Genomic DNA, 23,288 nt, shown 5'->3' with positions numbered 1-23,288 from the left:
CTACAGAAGCGCCAACTACTACAGAAGCGCCAACTACTACAGAAGCACCAACTACTACAGAAGCGCCAACTACTACAGAAGCGCCAACTACTACAGAAGCACCAACTACTACTGAAGCACCAACTACTACAGAAGCACCAACTACTACAGAAGCGCCAACTACTACAGAAGCGCCAACTACTACAGAAGCACCAACTACTACTGCAGACCCAACAACTACAGAAGCACCAACTACTACTGCAGAGCCAACTACTACAGAAGCACCAACTACTACTGCAGAGCCAACTACTACAGAAGCACCAACTACTACAGAAGCACCAACTACTACTGCAGACCCAACAACTACAGAAGCACCAACTACTACAGAAGCACCAACTACTACTGCAGACCCAACTACTACAGAAGCACCAACTACTACAGAAGCACCAAATACTACAGAAACACCAACTACTACTGCAGCACCAACTACTACTGAAGCACCAACTACTACAGAAGCACCAACTACTACAGAAACACCAACTACTACAGAAGCACCAACTACTACTGAAGCACCAACTACTACAGAAGCACCAACTACTACAGAAGCACCAACTACTACAGAAGCACCAACTACTACTGAAGCACCAACTACTACAGAAACACCAACTACTACAGAAACACCAACTACTACAGAAGCACCAACTACTACAGAAGCACCAACTACTACAGAAACACCAACTACTACAGAAGCACCAACTACTACAGAAGCGCCAACTACTACAGAAACGCCAACTACTACTGAAGCGCCAACTACTACAGAAGCGCCAACTACTACTGAAGCACCAACTACTACAGAAGCACCAACTACTACAGAAGCGCCAACTACTACAGAAGCGCCAACTACTACAGAAGCGCCAACTACTAAAGAAGCACCAACTACTACAGAAGCGCCAACTACTACAGAAGCGCCAACTACTACAGAAGCACCAACTACTACAGAAACACCAACTACTACAGAAACACCAACTACTACTGAAGCACCAACTACTACAGAAGCACCAACTACTACAGAAACACCAACTGCTACTGAAGCACCAACTACTACAGAAGCGCCAACTACTACAGAAGCGCCAACTACTACAGAAGCACCAACTACTACTGAAGCACCAACTATTACAGAAGCGCCAACTACTACAGAAGCGCCAACTACTACAGAAGCACCAACTACTACAGAAGCGCCAACTACTACAGAAGCACCAACTATTACAGAAGCGCCAACTACCACTTCAGCCCCAATCACTACAGAAACACCAACTACTACTGCAGCGCCAACTACTACTGTAGCGCCAACTACTACAGAAGCACCAACTACTACAGAAGCGCCAACTACTACAGAAGCACCAACTACTACAGAAGCACCAACTACCACTTCAGCCCCAATCACTACAGAAACACCAACTACTACTGCAGCGCCAACTACTACTGAAGCACCAACTACTACTGCAGCGCCAACTACTACTGCAGCGCCAACTACTACAGAAGCACCAACTACTACTGAAGCACCAACTACTACAGAATCACCAACTACTACAGAAGCACCAACTACTACAGAAGCACTAACTACTACTGAAGCACCAACTACTACAGAAACACCAACTACTACAGAAACACCAACTACTACAGAAGCACCAACTACTACAGAAGCACCAACTACTACTGAAGCACCAACTACTACAGAAGCACCAACTACTACAGAAACACCAACTACTACAGAAGCACCAACTACTACAGAAGCGCCAACTACTACAGAAACGCCAACTACTACTGAAGCGCCAACTACTACAGAAGCGCCAACTACTACTGAAGCACCAACTACTACTGAAGCACCAACTACTACAGAAGCACCAACTACTACAGAAGCGCCAACTACTACAGAAGCGCCAACTACTACAGAAGCGCCAACTACTACAGAAGCACCAACTACTACAGAAACGCCAACTACTACAGAAGCGCCAACTACTACAGAAGCGCCAACTACTACAGAAGCACCAACTACTACAGAAACACCAACTACTACAGAAACACTAACTACTACTGAAGCACCAACTACTACAGAAGCACCAACTACTACAGAAGCGCCAACTACTACAGAAGCACCAACTACTACTGAAGCACCAACTACTACAGAAGCACCAACTACTACAGAAACACCAACTACTACTGAAGCACCAACTACTACAGAAGCGCCAATTACTACAGAAGCGCCAACTACTACTGAAGCACCAACCACTACAGAAGCACCAACTACTACAGAAGCGCCAACTACTACAGAAGCACCAACTACTACAGAAGCGCCAACTACTACAGAAGCACCAACTATTACAGAAGCGCCAACTACCACTTCAGCCCCAATCACTACAGAAAGACCAACTACTACTGCAGCGCCAACTACTACTGTAGCGCCAACTACTACAGAAGCACCAACTACTACAGAAGCGCCAACTACTACAGAAGCGCCAACTACTACAGAAGCACCAACTACTACTGCAGACCCAACAACTACAGAAGCACCAACTACTACTGCAGAGCCAACTACTACAGAAGCACCAACTACTACAGAAGCACCAACTACTACAAAAGCACCAACTACTACTGCAGACCCAACAACTACAGAAGCACCAACTACTACAGAAGCACCAACTACTACTGCAGACCCAACTACTACAGAAGCACCAAATACTACAGAAACACCAACTACTACTGAAGCACCAACTACTACTGAAGCACCAACTACTACAGAAGCACCAACTACTACAGAAACACCAACTACTACAGAAGCACCAACTACTACTGAAGCACCAACTACTACAGAAGCACCAACTACTACAGAAGCACCAACTACTACTGAAGCACCAACTACTACAGAAACACCAACTACTACAGAAACACCAACTACTACAGAAGCACCAACTACTACAGAAGCACCAACTACTACTGAAGCACCAACTACTACAGAAGCACCAACTACTACAGAAACACCAACTACTACAGAAGCACCAACTACTACAGAAGCGCCAACTACTACAGAAACGCCAACTACTACTGAAGCGCCAACTACTACAGAAGCGCCAACTACTACTGAAGCACCAACTACTACTGAAGCACCAACTACTACAGAAGCACCAACTACTACAGAGGCGCCAACTACTACAGAAGCGCCAACTACTACAGAAGCGCCAACTACTAAAGAAGCGCCAACTACTACAGAAACACCAACTACTACAGAAGCGCCAACTACTACAGAAGCGCCAACTACTACAGAAGCACCAACTACTACAGAAACACCAACTACTACAGAAACACCAACTACTACTGAAGCACCAACTACTACAGAAGCACCAACTACTACAGAAGCGCCAACTACTACAGAAGCACCAACTACTACTGAAGCACCAACTACTACAGAAACACCAACTACTACTGAAGCACCAACTACTACAGAAGCGCCAACTACTACAGAAGCGCCAACTACTACAGAAGCACCAACTACTACTGAAGCACCAACTATTACAGAAGCACCAACTACTACAGAAGCGCCAACTACTACAGAAGCACCAACTACTACAGAAGCGCCAACTACTACAGAAGCACCAACTATTACAGAAGCGCCAACTACCACTTCAGCCCCAATCACTACAGAAACACCAACTACTACTGCAGCGCCAACTACTACTGTAGCGCCAACTACTACAGAAGCACCAACTACTACAGAAGCGCCAACTACTACAGAAGCACCAACTACTACAGAAGCACCAACTACCACTTCAGCCCCAATCACTACAGAAACACCAACTACTACTGCAGCGCCAACTACTACTGAAGCACCAACTACTACTGCAGCGCCAACTACTACAGAAGCACCAACTACTACTGAAGCAACAACTACTACAGAAGCACCAACTACTACAGAAACACCAACTACTACAGAAGCACCAACTACTACTGAAGCACCAACTACTACAGAAACACCAACTACTACAGAAACACCAACTACTACAGAAGCACCAACTACTACAGAAGCACCAACTACTACTGAAGCACCAACTACTACAGAAGCACCAACTACTACAGAAACACCAACTACTACAGAAGCACCAACTACTACAGAAGCTCCAACTACTACAGAAACGCCAACTACTACTGAAGCGCCAACTACTACAGAAGCGCCAACTACTACTGAAGCACCAACTACTACAGAAGCACCAACTACTACAGAAACACCAACTACTACTGAAGCACCAACTACTACAGAAGCGCCAACTACTACAGAAGCGCCAACTACTACAGAAGCACCAACTACTACTGAAGCACCAACTATTACAGAAGCGCCAACTACTACAGAAGCGCCAACTACTACAGAAGCACCAACTACTACAGAAGCGCCAACTACTACAGAAGCGCCAACTACCACTTCAGCCCCAATCACTACAGAAACACCAACTACTACTGCAGCGCCAACTACTACTGTAGCGCCAACTACTACAGAAGCACCAACTACTACAGAAGCGCCAACTACTACAGAAGCACCAACTACTACAGAAGCACCAACTACCACTTCAGCCCCAATCACTACAGAAACACCAACTACTACTGCAGCGCCAACTACTACTGAAGCACCAACTACTACTGCAGCGCCAACTACTACAGAAGCACCAACTACTACTGAAGCACCAACTACTACAGAAGCACCAACTACTACAGAAACACCAACTACTACAGAAGCACTAACTACTACTGAAGCACCAACTACTACAGAAACACCAACTACTACAGAAACACCAACTACTACAGAAGCACCAACTACTACAGAAGCACCAACTACTACTGAAGCACCAACTACTACAGAAGCACCAACTACTACAGAAACACCAACTACTACAGAAGCACCAACTACTACAGAAGCGCCAACTACTACAGAAACGCCAACTACTACTGAAGCGCCAACTACTACAGAAGCGCCAACTACTACTGAAGCACCAACTACTACTGAAGCACCAACTACTACAGAAGCACCAACTACTACAGAAGCGCCAACTACTACGGAAGCGCCAACTACTACAGAAGCGCCAACTACTACAGAAGCACCAACTACTACAGAAACGCCAACTACTACAGAAGCGCCAACTACTACAGAAGCGCCAACTACTACAGAAGCACCAACTACTACAGAAACACCAACTACTACAGAAACACTAACTACTACTGAAGCACCAACTATTACAGAAGCACCAACTACTACAGAAGCGCCAACTACTACAGAAGCACCAACTACTACTGAAGCACCAACTACTACAGAAGCACCAACTACTACAGAAACACCAACTACTACTGAAGCACCAACTACTACAGAAGCGCCAACTACTACAGAAGCGCCAACTACTACTGAAGCACCAACTACTACAGAAGCACCAACTACTACAGAAGCGCCAACTACTACAGAAGCACCAACTACTACAGAAGCGCCAACTACTACAGAAGCACCAACTATTACAGAAGCGCCAACTACCACTTCAGCCCCAATCACTACAGAAACACCAACTACTACTGCAGCGCCAACTACTACTGTAGCGCCAACTACTACAGAAGCACCAACTACTACAGAAGCGCCAACTACTACAGAAGCGCCAACTACTACAGAAGCACCAACTACTACTGCAGACCCAACAACTACAGAAGCACCAACTACTACTGCAGAGCCAACTACTACAGAAGCACCAACTACTACAGAAGCACCAACTACTACAAAAGCACCAACTACTACTGCAGACCCAACAACTACAGAAGCACCAACTACTACAGAAGCACCAACTACTACTGCAGACCCAACTACTACAGAAGCACCAACTACTACAGAAACACCAACTACTACAGAAACACCAACTACTACTGAAGCACCAACTACTACAGAAGCACCAACTACTACAGAAGCGCCAACTACTACAGAAGCACCAACTACTACTGAAGCACCAACTACTACAGAAGCACCAACTACTACAGAAACACCAACTACTACTGAAGCACCAACTACTACAGAAGCGCCAACTACTACAGAAGCGCCAACTACTACAGAAGCACCAACTACTACTGAAGCACCAACTATTACAGAAGCACCAACTACTACAGAAGCGCCAACTACTACAGAAGCACCAACTACTACAGAAGCGCCAACTACTACAGAAGCACCAACTATTACAGAAGCGCCAACTACCACTTCAGCCCCAATCACTACAGAAACACCAACTACTACTGCAGCGCCAACTACTACTGTAGCGCCAACTACTACAGAAGCACCAACTACTACAGAAGCACCAACTACTACAGAAGCACCAACTACCACTTCAGCCCCAATCACTACAGAAACACCAACTACTACTGCAGCCCCAACTACTACTGAAGCACCAACTACTACTGCAGCGCCAACTACTACAGAAGCACCAACTACTACTGAAGCACCAACTACTACAGAAGCACCAACTACTACAGAAACACCAACTACTACAGAAGCACCAACTACTACAGAAGCACCAACTACTACTGAAGCACCAACTACTACAGAAACACCAACTACTACAGAAACACCAACTACTACAGAAGCACCAACTACTACTGAAGCACCAACTACTACAGAAGCACCAACTACTACAGAAACACCAACTACTACAGAAGCACCAACTACTACAGAAGCTCCAACTACTACAGAAACGCCAACTACTACTGAAGCGCCAACTACTACAGAAGCGCCAACTACTACTGAAGCACCAACTACTACAGAAGCACCAACTACTACAGAAGCGCCAACTACTACAGAAGCGCCAACTACTACAGAAGCACCAACTACTACAGAAGCGCCAACTACTACAGAAGCACCAACTACTACAGAAACACCAACTACTACAGAAGCGCCAACTACTACAGAAGCGCCAACTACTACAGAAGCACCAACTACTACAGAAACACCAACTACTACTGAAGCACCAACTACTACAGAAGCACCAACTACTACAGAAGCGCCAACTACTACAGAAGCACCAACTACTACTGAAGCACCAACTACTACAGAAGCACCAACTACTACAGAAACACCAACTACTACTGAAGCACCAACTACTACAGAAGCGCCAACTACTACAGAAGCGCCAACTACTACAGAAGCACCAACTACTACTGAAGCACCAACTACTACAGAAGCACCAACTACTACAGAAGCGCCAACTACTACAGAAGCACCAACTACTACAGAAGCGCCAACTACTACAGAAGCACCAACTATTACAGAAGCGCCAACTACCACTTCAGCCCCAATCACTACAGAAACACCAACTACTACTGCAGCGCCAACTACTACTGTAGCGCCAACTACTACAGAAGCACCAACTACTACAGAAGCGCCAACTACTACAGAAGCACCAACTACTACAGAAGCACCAACTACCACTTCAGCCCCAATCACTACAGAAACACAAACTACTACTGCAGCGCCAACTACTACTGAAGCACCAACTACTACTGCAGCGCCAACTACTACAGAAGCACCAACTACTACTGCAGAGCCAACTACTACAGAAGCGCCAACTACTACAGAAGCACCAACTACTACAGAAGCACCAACTACTACAGAAGCACCAACTACTACAGAAACACCAACTACTACTGAAGCACCAACTACTACTGTAGCGCCAACTACTACAGAAGCACCAACTACTACAGAAGCACCAACTACTACAGAAGCGCCAACTACTACAGAAGCACCAACTACTACTGAAGCACCAACTACTACAGAAGCACCAACTACTACAGAAGCGCCAACTACTACAGAAGCACCAACTACTACAGCAGCGCCAACTACTACAGAAGCACCAACTACTACAGAAGCACCAACTACTACAGAAACACCAACTACTACAGAAGCGCCAACTACTACAGAAGCGCCAACTACTACAGAAGCGCCAACTACTACAGAAACACCAACTACTACTGAAGCACCAACTACTACAGAAGCACCATCTACTACAGAAGCGCCAACTACTACAGAAGCACCAACTACTACTGAAGCACCAACTACTACAGAAGCACCAACTACTACAGAAACACCAACTACTACTGAAGCACCAACTACTACAGAAGCACCAACTACTACAGAAGCGCCAACTACTACAGAAGCACCAACTACTACAGAAGCGCCAACTACTACAGAAGCGCCAACTACTACAGAAGCGCCAACTACTACAGAAGCACCAACTACTACAGAAGCGCCAACTACTACAGAAGCACCAACTACTACAGAAGCGCCAACTACTACAGAAGCACCAACTACTACAGAAACACCAACTAATACTGAAGCGCCAACTACTACAGAAGCACCAACTACTACAGAAGCGCCAACTACTACAGAAGCACCAACTACTACAGAAGCACCAACTACTACAGAAGCACCAACTACCACTTCAGCCCCAATCACTACAGAAACACCAACTACTACTGCAGCGCCAACTACTACTGAAGCACCAACTAGTACTGCAGCGCCAACTACTACAGAAGCACCAACTACTACTGCAGCGCCAACTACTACAGAAGCACCAACTACTACTGCAGAGCCAACTACTACAGAAGCACCAACTACTACAGAAGCACCAACTACTACTGAAGCACCAACTACTACAGAAACACCAACTACTACAGAAACACCAACTACTACAGAAGCACCAACTACTACTGAAGCACCAACTACTACAGAAGCACCAACTACTACAGAAACACCAACTACTACAGAAGCACCAACTACTACAGAAGCTCCAACTACTACAGAAACGCCAACTACTACTGAAGCGCCAACTACTACAGAAGCGCCAACTACTACTGAAGCACCAACTACTACAGAAGCACCAACTACTACAGAAGCGCCAACTACTACAGAAGCGCCAACTACTACAGAAGCACCAACTACTACAGAAGCGCCAACTACTACAGAAGCACCAACTACTACAGAAACACCAACTACTACAGAAGCGCCAACTACTACAGAAGCGCCAACTACTACAGAAGCACCAACTACTACAGAAACACCAACTACTACAGAAACACCAACTACTACTGAAGCACCAACTACTACAGAAGCACCAACTACTACAGAAGCGCCAACTACTACAGAAGCACCAACTACTACTGAAGCACCAACTACTACAGAAGCACCAACTACTACAGAAACACCAACTACTACTGAAGCACCAACTACTACAGAAGCGCCAACTACTACAGAAGCGCCAACTACTACAGAAGCACCAACTACTACTGAAGCACCAACTACTACAGAAGCACCAACTACTACAGAAGCGCCAACTACTACAGAAGCACCAACTACTACAGAAGCGCCAACTACTACAGAAGCACCAACTATTACAGAAGCGCCAACTACCACTTCAGCCCCAATCACTACAGAAACACCAACTACTACTGCAGCGCCAACTACTACTGTAGCGCCAACTACTACAGAAGCACCAACTACTACAGAAGCGCCAACTACTACAGAAGCACCAACTACTACAGAAGCACCAACTACCACTTCAGCCCCAATCACTACAGAAACACAAACTACTACTGCAGCGCCAACTACTACTGAAGCACCAACTACTACTGCAGCGCCAACTACTACAGAAGCACCAACTACTACTGCAGAGCCAACTACTACAGAAGCGCCAACTACTACAGAAGCACCAACTACTACAGAAGCACCAACTACTACAGAAGCACCAACTACTACAGAAACACCAACTACTACTGAAGCACCAACTACTACTGTAGCGCCAACTACTACAGAAGCACCAACTACTACAGAAGCACCAACTACTACAGAAGCGCCAACTACTACAGAAGCACCAACTACTACTGAAGCACCAACTACTACAGAAGCACCAACTACTACAGAAGCGCCAACTACTACAGAAGCACCAACTACTACAGAAGCGCCAACTACTACAGAAGCACCAACTACTACAGAAGCACCAACTACTACAGAAACACCAACTACTACAGAAGCGCCAACTACTACAGAAGCGCCAACTACTACAGAAGCGCCAACTACTACAGAAACACCAACTACTACTGAAGCACCAACTACTACAGAAGCACCATCTACTACAGAAGCGCCAACTACTACAGAAGCACCAACTACTACTGAAGCACCAACTACTACAGAAGCACCAACTACTACAGAAACACCAACTACTACTGAAGCACCAACTACTACAGAAGCACCAACTACTACAGAAGCGCCAACTACTACAGAAGCACCAACTACTACAGAAGCGCCAACTACTACAGAAGCGCCAACTACTACAGAAGCGCCAACTACTACAGAAGCACCAACTACTACAGAAGCGCCAACTACTACAGAAGCACCAACTACTACAGAAGCGCCAACTACTACAGAAGCACCAACTACTACAGAAACACCAACTAATACTGAAGCGCCAACTACTACAGAAGCACCAACTACTACAGAAGCGCCAACTACTACAGAAGCACCAACTACTACAGAAGCACCAACTACTACAGAAACACCAACTACTACTGAATCACCAACTACTACTGTAGCGCCAACTACTACAGAAGCACCAACTACTACAGAAGCGCCAACTACTACAGAAACACCAACTACTACAGAAGCGCCAACTACTACAGAAGCGCCAACTACTACAGAAGCGCCAACTACTACAGAAACACCAACTACTACTGAAGCACCAACTACTACAGAAGCACCATCTACTACAGAAGCGCCAACTACTACAGAAGCACCAACTACTACTGAAGCACCAACTACTACAGAAGCACCAACTACTACAGAAACACCAACTACTACTGAAGCACCAACTACTACAGAAGCACCAACTACTACAGAAGCGCCAACTACTACAGAAGCACCAACTACTACAGAAGCGCCAACTACTACAGAAGCGCCAACTACTACAGAAGCGCCAACTACTACAGAAGCACCAACTACTACAGAAGCGCCAACTACTACAGAAGCACCAACTACTACAGAAGCGCCAACTACTACAGAAGCACCAACTACTACAGAAACACCAACTAATACTGAAGCGCCAACTACTACAGAAGCACCAACTACTACAGAAGCGCCAACTACTACAGAAGCACCAACTACTACAGAAGCACCAACTACTACAGAAGCACCAACTACCACTTCAGCCCCAATCACTACAGAAACACCAACTACTACTGCAGCGCCAACTACTACTGAAGCACCAACTAGTACTGCAGCGCCAACTACTACAGAAGCACCAACTACTACTGCAGCGCCAACTACTACAGAAGCACCAACTACTACTGCAGAGCCAACTACTACAGAAGCGCCAACTACTACAGAAGCACCAACTACTACAGAAGCACCAACTACTACAGAAACACCAACTACTACTGAAGCACCAACTACTACTGTAGCGCCAACTACTACAGAAGCACCAACTACTACAGAAGCGCCAACTACTACAGAAGCACCAACTACTACAGAAGCACCAACTACCACTTCAGCCCCAATCACTACAGAAACACCAACTACTACTGCAGCGCCAACTACTACTGTAGCGCCAACTACTACAGAAGCACCAACTACTACAGAAGTACCAACTACTACTACAGCGCCAACTACTACAGCAGCACCAACTACTACAGCAGCCCTCACTACTATTTTAGGACAAACTACCACTGCAGACCCAACAACTACAGAAGCACCAACTACTACTGCAGAGCCAACTACTACAGAAGCACCAACTAATACAGAAGCACCAACTACTACAGAAACACCAACTACTACTGAAGCACCAACTACTACAGAAGCACCAACTACTACAGACGCACCAACTACTACAGAAACACCAACTACTACAGAAGCACCAACTACTACTGAAGCACCAACTACTACAGAAGCACCAACTACTACAGAAACACCAACTACTACAGAAGCACCAACTACTACTGAAGCAACAACTACTACAGAAGCACCAACTACTACAGAAACACCAACTACTACAGAAGCACCAACTACTACTGAAGCACCAACTACTACAGAAGCACCAACTACTACAGAAACACCAACTACTACAGAAGCGCCAACTACTACAGAAGCGCCAACTACTACAGAAGCGCCAACTACTACAGAAGCACCAACTACTACAGAAACACCAAATACTACTGAAGCGCCAACTACTACAGAAGCACCAACTACTACAGAAGCGCCAACTACTACAGAAGCACCAACTACTACAGAAGCACCAACTACTACAGAAGCACCAACTACCACTTCAGTCCCAATCACTACAGAAACACCAACTACTACTGCAGCGCCAACTACTACTGAAGCACCAACTACTACTGCAGCGCCAACTACTACAGAAGCACCAACTACTACTGCAGCGCCAACTACTACAGAAGCACCAACTACTACTGCAGAGCCAACTACTACAGAAGCGCCAACTACTACAGAAGCACCATCTACTACAGAAGCACCAACTACTACAGAAACACCAACTACTACTGAAGCACCAACTACTACTGTAGCGCCAACTACTACAGAAGCACCAACTACTACAGAAGCGCCAACTACTACAGAAGCACCAACTACTACAGAAGCGCCAACTACTACAGAAGCGCCAACTACTACAGAAGCACCAACTACTACAGAAGCACCAACTTCTACAGAAACACCAACTACTACTGAAGCACCAACTACTACTGTAGCGCCAACTACTACAGAAGCACCAACTACTACAGAAGCACCAACTACTACAGAAGCACCAACTACCACTTCAGCCCCAATCACTACAGAAACACCAACTACTACTGCAGCGCCAACTACTACTGTAGCGCCAACTACTACAGAAGCACCAACTACTACAGAAGCACCAACTACTACTACAGCGCCAACTACTACAGCAGCACCAACTACTACAGCAGCCCTCACTACTATTTTAGGACAAACTACCACTGCAGACCCAACAACTACAGAAGCACCAACTACTACTGCAGAGCCAACTACTACAGAAGCACCAACTACTACAGAAGCACCAACTACTACAGAAACACCAACTACTACTGAAGCACCAACTACTACAGAAGCACCAACTACTACAGAAGCACCAACTACTACAGAAACACCAACTACTACAGAAGCACCAACTACTACAGAAGCACCAACTACTACAGAAACACCAACTACTACAGAAGCACCAACTACTACTGAAGCACAAACTACTACAGAAGCACCAACTACTACAGAAACACCAACTACTACTGAAGCACCAACTACTACAGAAGCACCAACTACTACAGAAGCACCAACTACTACAGAAACACCAACTACTACTGAAGCGCCAACTACTACAGAAGCGCCAATTACTACTGTAGCGCCAACTACTACAGAAGCACCAACTACTACAGAAGCACCAACTACTACAGAAACACCAACTACTACAGAAGCACCAACTACTACAGAAGCACCAACTACTACTGAAGCACCAACTACTACAGAAGCACCAACTACTACTGAAGCACCAACTACTACAGAAGCACCAACTACTACTGAAGCACCAACTACTACAGAAGCACCAACTACTACAGAAACACCAACTACTACTGAAGCACCAACTACTACAGAAGCGCCAACTACTACTGCAGCGCCAACTACTACAGAAGCACCAACTACTACAGAAACACCAACTACTACAGAAGCACCAACTACTACTGAAGCACCAACTACTACAGAAGCACCAACTACTACAGAAACACCAACTACTACAGAAGCATCAACTACTACAGAAGCACCAACTACTACAGAAACACCAACTACTACAGAAGCACCAACTACTACAGAAGCACCAACTACTACAGAAACACCAACTACTACTGAAGCACCAACTACTACAGAAGCACCAACTACTACTGAAGCACCAACTACTACAGAAGCACCAACTACTACAGAAACACCAACTACTACTGAAGCACCAACTACTACAGAAGCACCAACTACTACAGAAACATCAACTACTACAGAAGCACCAACTACTACTGAAGCACCAACTACTACTGAAGCACCAACTACTACAGAAGCACCAACTACTACTGAAGCACCAACTACTACAGAAGCACCAACTACTACAGAAACACCAACTACTACAGAAGCACCAACTACTACAGAAGCACCAACTACTACTGAAGCACCAACTACTACAGAAGCACCAACTACTACAGAAACACCAACTACTACAGAAGCACCAACTACTACTGAAGCACCAACTACTACAGAGGCACCGACTACTACAGAGGCACCAACTACTACAGAAACACCAACTACTACTGAAGCACCAACTACTACAGAAGCACCAACTACTACAGAAGCGCCAACTACTACAGAAGCGCCAACTACTACTGAAGCGCCAACTACTACAGAAGCGCCAACTACTACAGAAGCGCCAACTACTACAGAAGCACCAACTACTACAGAAGCGCCAACTACTACAGAAGTACTAACTACTACAGAAACACCAACTACTACTGAAGCACCAACTACTACAGAAGCACCAGCTACTACAGAAACACCAACTACTACTGAAGCACCAACTACTACAGAAGCACCAACTACTACTGAAGCACCAACTACTACAGAGGCACCAACTACTACAGAAACACCAACTACTACTGAAGCACCAACTACTACAGAAGCAACAACTACCACTGCAGCTATAATCACTACAGAAGCACCAACTACTACTGCAGAGCCGACTACTACAGAAGCGCCAACTACTACAGAAGCACCAACTACCACTTCAGCCCCAATCACTACAGAAGCACCAACTACTACTGCAGCGCCAACTACTACAGAAGCACCAACTACTACTACAGCGCCAACTACTACAGAAGCACCAACTACTACTACAGCGCCAACTACTTCAGAAGCACCAACTACTACTGCAGTGCCAACTACTACAGAAGCACCAACTACTACTACAGCGCCAACTACTACAGAAGCACCAACTACTACTACAGTGCCAACTACTACAGAAGCACCAACTACTACTGCAGCGCCAACTACTACAGAAGCACCAACTACTACTGCAGCCCCAACAACTACAGAAGCACCAACTACTTCTGCAGAGCCAACTACTACAGAAGCGCCAACTACTACAGAAGCACCAACTACTACAGAAGCACCAACTACCACTTCAGCCCCAATCACTACAGCAGCACCAACTACTACTGCAGCGCCAACTACTACTGAAGCACCGACTACAACTGCAGCGCCAACTACTACAGAAGCACCAACTACTACTACAGCGCCAACTACTACAGAAGCACCAACTACTACTGCAGCGCCAACTACTACAGAAGCACCACCTACTACTCCAGCGCCAACTACTACAGAAGCACCAACTACTACTGCAGCGCCAACTACTACAGAAGCACCAACTACTACTGCAGCGCCAACTACTACAGAAGCAACAACTACTACTGCAGCCCCAACAACTACAGAAGCACCAACTACTACAGAAGCAACAACTACCACTGCAGCTCCAATCACTACAGAAGCACAAACTACTACTGCAGAGCCAACTACTACAGAAGCGCCAACTACTACAGAAGCACCAACTACCACTACAGCTCCAATCACTACAGAAGCACCAACTACTACAGCAGAGCCAACTACTACAGAAGCGCCAACTACTACAGAAGCTCCAACTACAACTGCAGCCCCAACCACTACAGAAGCACCAACTACTACAGAAGCAACAACTACCACTGCAGCTCCAATCACTACAGAAGCACCAACTACTACTGCAGAGCCAAGTACTACAGAAGCGCCAACTACTACAGAAGCACCAACTACTACAGAAGCATCAACTACTATTGCAGCCCCAACAACTACAGAAGCACCAACTACTACAGAACCAACAACTACCACTGCAGCTCCAATCACTACAGAAGCACAAACTACTACTGCAGAGCCAACTACTACAGAAGCGCAAACTACTACAGAAGCACCAACTACTACTACAGCCCCAATCACTACAGAAGCACCAACTACTACTGCAGCGCCAACTACTACTGAAGCACCAACTACTACTGCAACGCCAACTACTACAGAAGCACCAACTACTACTACAGCGCCAACTACTACAGAAGCACCAACTACTACTGTAGCGCCAACTACTACAGAAGCACCAACTACTACTGCAGCGCCAACTACTATAGAAGCACCAACTACTACTGCAGTGCCAACTACTACAGAAGCACCAACTACTATTGCAGCCCCAACAACTACAGAAGCACCAACTACCAGAGAAGCAACAACTACCATTGCAGCTCCAATCACTACAGAAGCACAAACTACTACTGCAGAGCCAACTACTACAGAAGCGCCAACTACTACAGAAGCACCAACTACCACTACAGCTCCAATCACTACAGAAGCACCAACTACTACAGCAGAGCCAACTACTACAGAAGCGCCAACTACTACAGAAGCTCCAACTACAACTGCAGCCCCAACCACTACAGAAGCACCAACTACTACAGAAGCAACAACTACCACTGCAGCTCCAATCACTACAGAAGCACCAACTACTACTGCAGAGCCAAGTACTACAGAAGCGCCAACTACTACAGAAGCACCAACTACTACAGAAGCATCAACTACTATTGCAGCCCCAACAACTACAGAAGCACCAACTACTACAGAACCAACAACTACCACTGCAGCTCCAATCACTACAGAAGCACAAACTACTACTGCAGAGCCAACTACTACAGAAGCGCAAACTACTACAGAAGCACCAACTACTACTACAGCCCCAATCACTACAGAAGCACCAACTACTACTGCAGCGCCAACTACTACTGAAGCACCAACTACTACTGCAACGCCAACTACTACAGAAGCACCAACTACTACTACAGCGCCAACTACTACAGAAGCACCAACTACTACTGTAGCGCCAACTACTACAGAAGCACCAACTACTACTGCAGCGCCAACTACTATAGAAGCACCAACTACTATTGCAGTGCCAACTACTACAGAAGCACCAACTACTATTGCAGCCCCAACAACTACAGAAGCACCAACTACCAGAGAAGCAACAACTACCATTGCAGCTCCAATCACTACAGAAGCACAAACTACTACTGCAGAGCCAACTACTACAGAAGCGCCAACTACTACAGAAGCACCAACTACCACTACAGCTCCAATCACTACAGAAGCACCAACTACTACTGCAGAGCCAACTACTACAGAAGCGCCAACTACTACAGACGCTCCAACTACAACTGCAGCCCCAACCACTACAGAAGCACCAACTACTACAGAAGCAACAACTACCACTGCAGCTCCAATCACTACAGAAGCACCAACTACTACTGCAGAGCCAACTACTACAGAAGCGCCAACTACTACAGAGGCACCAACTACTACAGAAGCACCAACTACCACTTCAGCCCCAATCACTACAGAAGCACCAACTACTACTGCAGCGCCAACTACTACTGAAGCACCAACTACTACTGCAACGCCAACTACTACAGAAGCACCAACTACTACTACAGCGCCAACTACTACAGAAGCAGCAACTAATACTGCAGCGCCAACTACTACAGAAGCACCAACTACTACTGCAGCGCCAACTACTACAGAAGCACCAACTACTACTGCAGCGCCAACTACTACAGAAGCACCAACTACTACTGCAGCGCCAACTACTACAGAAGCACCAACTACTATTGCAGCCCCAACAACTACAGAAGCACCAACTTCTACAGAAGCAACAACTACCACTGCAGCTCCAATCACTACAGAAGCACAAACTACTACTGCAGAGCCAACTACTACAGAAGCGTCAACTACTACAGAAGCTCCAACTACAACTGCAGCCCCAACCACTACAGAAGCACCAACTACTACAGAAGCAACAACTACCACTGCAGCTTCAATCACTACAGAAGCACCAACTACTACTGCAGAGCCAACTACTACAGAAGCGCCAACTATTACAGAAGCACCAACTACCACATCAGCCCCAATCACTACAGAAGCACCAACTACTACTGCAGCGCCAACTACTACAGAAGCACCAACTACTACTACAGCGCCAACTACTACAGAAGCACCAACTACTACTACAGCGCCAACTACTACAGAAGCACCAACTACTACTGCAGCGCCAACTACTACTACAGCGCCAACTACTACAGAAGCACCAACTACTACTACAGTGCCAACTACTACAGAAGCACCAACTACTACTGCAGCGCCAACTACTACAGAAGCACCAACTCTTACTGCAGCCCCAACAACTACAGAAGCACCAACTACTACAGAAGCAACTACCACTGCAGCTCCAATCACTACAGAAGCACCAACTACTACTGCAGAGCCAACTACTACAGAAGCGCCAACTACTACAGAAGCACCAACTAATACAGAAGCACCAACTACCACTTCAGCCCCAATCACTACAGAAGCACCAACTACTACTGCAGCTCCAACTACTATAGAAGCACCAACTACTACTGCAGCACCAACTAGTACAGAAGCACCAACTACTACTGCAGCACTCCCTACTACTGCAGCAACAACTACCATAGAAATACCAACTACTACTGCAGTCCCAACTACCACAGCAGCTCCAACAACTACAGAAGCACCAACTACAACTGCAGCCCCAACCACTACAGCAGCACCAACTACTACTGCAGCCCCAACCACTACAGCAGCACCAACTACTACTGCAGCACCAACTACTACAGAAGCATCAACTACTACTGCAGAGCCAACCACTACAGCAGCACCAACTACTACTGCAGCGCCAACTACTACAGAAGCACCAACTACTACTGCAGCGCCAACTACTACAGAAGCACCAACTACTATTGCAGCCCCAACAACTACAGAAGCACCAACTTCTACAGAAGCAACAACTACCACTGCAGCTCCAATCACTACAGAAGCACAAACTACTACTGCAGAGCCAACTACTACAGAAGCGTCAACTACTACAGAAGCTCCAACTACAACTGCAGCCCCAACCACTACAGAAGCACCAACTACTACAGAAGCAACAACTACCACTGCAGCTCCAATCACTACAGAAGCACCAACTACTACTGCAGAGCCAACTACTACAGAAGCGCCAACTATTACAGAAGCACCAACTACCACTTCAGCCCCAATCACTACAGAAGCACCAACTACTACTGCAGCGCCAACTACTACAGAAGCACCAACTACTACTACAGCGCCAACTACTACAGAAGCACCAACTACTACTACAGCGCCAACTACTACAGAAGCACCAACTACTACTGCAGCGCCAACTACTACTACAGCGCCAACTACTACAGAAGCACCAACTACTACTACAGTGCCAACTACTACAGAAGCACCAACTACTACTGCAGCGCCAACTACTACAGAAGCACCAACTCTTACTGCAGCCCCAACAACTACAGAAGCACCAACTACTACAGAAGCAACTACCACTGCAGCTCCAATCACTACAGAAGCACCAACTACTACTGCAGAGCCAACTACTACAGAAGCGCCAACTACTACAGAAGCACCAACTAATACAGAAGCACCAACTACCACTTCAGCCCCAATCACTACAGAAGCACCAACTACTACTGCAGCTCCAACTACTATAGAAGCACCAACTACTACTGCAGCACCAACTAGTACAGAAGCACCAACTACTACTGCAGCACTCCCTACTACTGCAGCAACAACTACCATAGAAATACCAACTACTACTGCAGTCCCAACTACCACAGCAGCTCCAACAACTACAGAAGCACCAACTACAACTGCAGCCCCAACCACTACAGCAGCACCAACTACTACTGCAGCCCCAACCACTACAGCAGCACCAACTACTACTGCAGCACCAACTACTACAGAAGCATCAACTACTACTGCAGAGCCAACCACTACAGCAGCACCAACTACTACTGCAGTGCCAACTACTACAGAAGCACCAACTACTACTGCAGCCCCAACCACTCCAGCTGCACCAATTACTACTGCAGCGCCAACTACTACAGAAGCACCAACTACTACTGCAGCGCCAACTACTACAGAAGCACCAACTACTACTGCAGCCCCAACCACTACAGCTGCACCAATTACTACTGCAGCGCCAACTACTACAGAAGCACCAACTACTACTGCAGCGCCAACTACTATAGAAGCACCAACTACTACTGCAGCGCCAACTACTACAGAAGCACCAATTACCACTGCAGCCCCAACAACTACAGAAGCACCAACTACTACTGCAGCCCCAACCACTACAGCAGCACCAACTACTACTGCAGCACCAACTACTACAGAAGCATCAACTACTACTGCAGAGCCAACCACTACAGCAGCACCAACTACTACTGCAGTGCCAACTACTACAGAAGCACCAACTACTACTGCAGCCCCAACCACTACAGCTGCACCAATTACTACTGCAGCGCCAACTACTACAGAAGCACCAACTACTACTTCAGCGCCAACTACTACAGAAGCACCAACTACTATTGCAGCCCCAACAACTACAGAAGCACCAACTACTACAGAAGCAACAACTACCACTACAGCTCCAATCACTACAGAAGCACCAACTACTACTGCAGAGCCAACTACTACAGAAACGCCAACTACTACAGAAGCACCAACTACAACTGCAGCCCCAACCACTACAGAAGCACCAACTACTACAGAAGCAACAACTACCACTGCAGCTAAAATCACTACAGAAGCACCAACTACTACAGAGGCAAAAACTACTACTGCAGCGCCTACTACTGCAGTGCCAACTACTACAGAAGCACCAACTACTACTTCAGCCCTAACCACTACAGCAGCACCAACTACTACTGAAGCCCCAACAACTACAGCAGCACCAACTACTACTGCAGAGCCAACTACTCCAAAAGCACCTACTACTTCTACAGCGCCAAGTACTACAGAAGCACCAACTACTACTGCCGCCCCAACCACTACAGCAGCATCAACTACTACTGCAGCGCCAACTACTACAGAAACACCAACTACTACAGAATCTCCAACTACTACAGAATCTCCAACTACTACAGAAGCACCAACTACTACAGAAGCACAAACTACTAATGCAGCGCCAACTACTACTGCAGTGTCAACTACCACAGAAGCACCAACTACTACTACAGTCCCAACTACCACAGCAACCCCAATAACTACAGCAGCTCCAACTACAACTGCAGCCCCAATCACTACAGAAGCACCAACTACAACTGCAGCCCCAACCACTACAGAAGCACCAACTACTACTGCAGCTGTAACTACTACAGAAGCACTAACTACTACTGCACCCCCGACAACTACAGAAGCACTCACTACTATTGCAGCCCCAACTACCACTGTAGCCCCAACCACTACAGCAGCTCCAACTACTACAGAAGCACCAACTACTACTGCAGTCCCAACTACCACAGCAGCCCCAACAACTACAGCTGCACCAACTTCTACGGCAGCACCAACTACCACTGCAGCCCAAACCACTACAGCAGCACCAACTACCACAGAAGCACCGACTACTGCTGCAGCTCCAACAACTACAGCAGTACTCACTACTACTGCAGCACCAACTACCACTGCAGCCCCAACCACTACAGAAGCACCAACTACCACTGCGGCCCCAACCACTACAACAGCACCAACTACTACTGTAGCGCCAACTACTACAGAAGCACAAACTACTACTGGAGCCCTGACAACTACAGCAGCACTCACTACTACTGCAGCACCAATTACCACTGCAGCCCCAACCGCTACAGCAGCTCCAAATAAAACTGCAGCTCCAACTACTACAGAATCAGCAACTACTACTGCAGTCCCAACTACCACAACAGCCCCAACAACTATAGCTGCACCAACTACTACTGTAGCCCCAACCACTACAGCAGCACCAACTACTACTGCAGTTCCAACTACTACAGCAGTCTCAACCACTACAGCAGCACCAACTACTACTACAGCTCCAACTACTACAGAAGCACCAACTACCACTGCAGCCCCAACAACTACAGCTACACCAACTACAACTGGAGCTCCAACTACTACAGTAGCACCAACTACTACAGCAGCCCCAACAACTACAGTAGAAAAAACAACCATAGCAGCCCTAACTAATACAATAGCACTCACAACAACTACAGCACCAACAAGTACAGGATCACCAAATACCACAGCAGTCCCAACAACTATAACTGTGCCTTCAACTACTACAGTATTACCCACCACTACTGCAGCCTCAACTACTACAGAAGCACCAACTACCACAGCAGCCCCAACTGCAGCCAAACTAACTAACACTGCTGTCCCAACAACTACAGCAACACCAAGCACTACTGCAGTCCCAACATCTACAGCAGCACCAACTTCCCCTGCAGCCCTAACTACTACAGCAGAATCAACTACTGCTGTACTCCCTACAAATACTGCAAAAACAACTGCAGGTCCAACATTCACAACAGTACCAACTACCACTGCAGCCCCAACTACTACAGCTGCTGCAAGTGCCGCAGGTACTAATCTACATCTTTTAATCCTCAAATTGCTAATGCAGTAAACTGTGCTAGAAAATCTGCAGCTACTATCACCACTTGTGCAGCAATAACCACTATTTACTACTTACTTATCATGACTATCACATATAAAAAAAACAAGCAGAAATGCAGCCTGCGCAAGTACTTGAAGTACTTGCGTAGGCTGCATTTCTGCTTGTTTTTTTAAACTAATACTTGCTCCATGTAATTCTGCTTCACTAGTTACTATTGCAGGAATTGCTATTGCTTCCTCTTGTATTATTACACTACCCACCACTATTACTGCTTCTATGAAACTGCCAACATTTACTTCTTATTCCGTAAAAAAAGAAAACACTTGTGAACCGATAGAGACCCAACAATCCCTTTGAGTTTTGAAGCTTGTGTCCCCCAGAATACAGAAAACACACAAACGCACAACCACAGTAAGGTAGCTCTAGTGAGCTGCCTTAAAGTGGTTGTAACCCTAAAAAAAAAAAAAAAAAAAAGAAAGAAAAAGAAATGCTCCTGTCCGTTTAAGGCATGAGATATATATATATATATATATATATATATATATATATATATATATATATATATATATATATATATATATATATATATATATATATAAT

General features: G+C 46.2%; 1 protein-coding gene across 1 annotated transcript in view; it reads left to right on the top strand.

The window, feature by feature from the left end:
- Positions 1–23,288, top strand: part of LOC141108955 (uncharacterized) — a 108,796-nt gene that overhangs the window by 68,812 nt on the left and 16,696 nt on the right. Inside the window, exons 13-20 of the mRNA XM_073600914.1 lie at positions 460–1,916; positions 3,177–4,250; positions 6,393–7,158; positions 11,887–12,785; positions 13,527–15,020; positions 19,778–20,054; positions 20,164–21,048; positions 21,166–22,653. Of these exons, the coding sequence (XP_073457015.1) occupies positions 460–1,916; positions 3,177–4,250; positions 6,393–7,158; positions 11,887–12,785; positions 13,527–15,020; positions 19,778–20,054; positions 20,164–21,048; positions 21,166–22,653 (8,340 nt within the window). The remainder of the gene's footprint in view (positions 1–459; positions 1,917–3,176; positions 4,251–6,392; positions 7,159–11,886; positions 12,786–13,526; positions 15,021–19,777; positions 20,055–20,163; positions 21,049–21,165; positions 22,654–23,288) is intronic.

The sequence above is a fragment of the Aquarana catesbeiana genome, linkage group LG09, assembly GCF_042186555.1.
Source record: "Aquarana catesbeiana isolate 2022-GZ linkage group LG09, ASM4218655v1, whole genome shotgun sequence".
In the NCBI taxonomy this organism is placed as follows: domain Eukaryota; kingdom Metazoa; phylum Chordata; class Amphibia; order Anura; family Ranidae; genus Aquarana; species Aquarana catesbeiana.
This window is presented reverse-complemented; position numbering and strand designations above follow the sequence as displayed.